The sequence below is a fragment of the Rhinolophus sinicus genome, linkage group LG09 (genome assembly GCF_036562045.2).
Source record: "Rhinolophus sinicus isolate RSC01 linkage group LG09, ASM3656204v1, whole genome shotgun sequence".
In the NCBI taxonomy this organism is placed as follows: domain Eukaryota; kingdom Metazoa; phylum Chordata; class Mammalia; order Chiroptera; family Rhinolophidae; genus Rhinolophus; species Rhinolophus sinicus.
In genome coordinates this window covers 57,477,481-57,479,891 of record NC_133758.1, presented here as the reverse complement: position 1 = coordinate 57,479,891, position 2,411 = coordinate 57,477,481, and the positions used below count along the sequence as shown (strand labels likewise).

At 42.2% G+C, this 2,411-nt stretch overlaps 1 protein-coding gene across 1 annotated transcript; it reads right to left on the bottom strand.

Annotated features, from left to right (window-relative positions):
* Nucleotides 1–535: 535 nt before the first annotated feature.
* LOC141573041 (uncharacterized) lies at nucleotides 536–2,193 on the bottom strand. The gene is made up of 4 exons (XM_074339742.1): nucleotides 2,061–2,193; nucleotides 939–1,361; nucleotides 724–859; nucleotides 536–641 (listed from the first exon to the last, which is right to left on the bottom strand). The coding sequence occupies exons 1-4, from the start codon at nucleotides 2,191–2,193 to the stop codon at nucleotides 536–538; spliced, it is 798 nt and encodes a 265-aa protein (XP_074195843.1).
* Nucleotides 2,194–2,411: the final 218 nt, after the last annotated feature.

Here is a 2,411-nt window from a genome sequence, read left to right as displayed (position 1 = left end):
CTTATCTTTCAGGTGCCACTTCAGGGAAAAATTTCTCACATTCTTCATATTCATGGGTATCTCTCTGGTGTCTCTTACGGTTCACATGGTTTTAAGGGAGACTGAAGACTTCCCGCAGTTCTTGTGTTCAGATGTATGCCCCAGTATGTGTCCTCCTATGAGTGTGCAGGTTGTGGAATACCTAAAGCTTTTCCTCTTTGCTGACATTCATAGGTCTCCCCCACAGTGAGTTCCTGCATGTTTTTGAAGGGAGAAATAAGGCTTTACCACATTTTCTACTTTCATAAGATTTCTCCCCATTGTGCATTCTCACATATACTTTAAGGGAAGACTGACAAATTAAAACTTTCCCACACTTGTCACTTTCACATGGTCTCTCCCCATTGTGTGTTCTAGCATGTTCTTTAAGGGAGTAGTGAAAACTGAGAGCTTGGCCACATTGCTGACACTCATAGGGTTTCTCCATACTGTATGTTCCCACATGTCTATAAAGCGATGAGGGCCCACAAAAAGGTTTCTGACATTTCTGACATTTTTAGGGCCTCTTTCCAGTGTGCGTTCTTATATGTACTTTACCAGAGGACTTAAAACTGAAGGCTTTCCCACATTGTTGACATTCATAGGGTTTCACTCCACTGTGTGTTCTCACATTTCTTTAAGGAAGTAGTGAAAACGAAGAGCTTGGCCACATTGCTGACTTTCACAGGGGTCTCCCTCTTGTATGTTCCCACATGTCTATAAAGGGATGATGCCCCTATATAGGCTTTCTCACAATGTTGACATTGATAGGGTTTCTCCCCAGTGTGAATTCTCACATGGATTCGAAGAGAATATAAAATGCTGAAGGTTTCCCCACAGTCTACATTCATAGGGTTTCTCGCTAGCATGTGTTCTCAAATGAGACTTAAGATAGCATTTTGTAATGAAGGCTTTCACACACTGCTCACATTCATAGGATTTCTCCACAGAGTGTGTTCTTTCATGTCTTTGAAGGGTGGTTTCACATCTGAAGGCATTTCCACACTCCTTACATTCATAGGGTTTCTCCCCAGTGTGAATTCGCATATGGTTTTGAAGAGAATATAAAACTCTGAAGGCTTTCCCACACTCCTTACATTCATAGGGTTCCTCCCTAGTGGGTGTTCTCAAATGTGATTTAAGACAATATTGCTTACTGAAGGCTTTCCCACACTGCTCACATTCATAGGGTTTCTCCCCAGAGTGTATTCTTTCATGTCTTTGAAGAGTGGATTGAAAACTGAAGGCCTTTCCACACTCCTTACATTCATAGCATTTCTCCACATTGTGCATATTCAAATGGTCTCGCAGGACTGTGGAAACCCTGAATCCTTTCCCACACTCTTTACACACATATGGTTACTCTCCAGTATGGATTCTAACATGTTTGCACAGAAGTGAAGGGAAACATAAAGGCTTTGCCACAGTGGTCACATTCATAGGGTTTGTCTGCAATGTGTATCCTCATATGTTCTCGAAGGGAGGAGGAAGAACTGAAAGATTTTCCACATTTGCTACTCTGGGATAAAGGTTTCTGACCACTCAGATCGTTCACGTATTTCTTAGACCCTCTCTCACTATCCTGAATTGTACACAGTTTCTCCACAAGACAGCTTAGGCACGAGACACACCTGCAGGCTTGCCCACATTCCTCACATTGATGACGTGTGTGACCTGTTTGACATCTTTCCTGATTCTGAAGGAAACAACATTCCAGGAGGATTTTTCCACTCCTAGTGCATTCATAGGGTATCATTTGGGTATCTCTCATGCACAGGAAGAGATGAAACCTCATTCAGGGTGTATCTACCTTGATTACCTTCACTAGTTTCACAGAGACTCTCTAGCAAAGGACTTCTAAAAGGAGTCGGCTAGGTTAGCTGCCGATCTCCATTATTATTCATCAACTGGTTTTCTCCAATAACAGACTGAGAATCAATTCTTCTAAATCTCACTGTTTTCTCTTCAGTGGATATGTTATTGTCCAAAAAATTCCACTGAGAATGTGAGTCACTTGTTTTAACTTGACTGCAATAATCCACCGAGGCCAGGTTTCTGGCAGATCTCCAGCATCACTTCTCTGTAGAGCTTCCTCTGAGCACCATCTAGCAAAACCCACTCTTCCCGGGTGAAGTTCACAGCCACATCCACAAAGACAACCATGTCTGTCTCCATGCCACGCTCCAGGCTCACTGCACCTCCGACCCAGTAGGTGAGAGAGACAGAAGTAGAGAAGGGGAACAGTGCCATTAGGAAAGAAAAAGAGACATGGCTTACATCATTGTATTTTCTTAATAAACCCAGTGAATAAAACTACTTTTGTCTTAGTAGAAATTGATAGTTCAAAATGTATTCACACAAACACTATTATGTCCTTTCTCCACATTTTCACC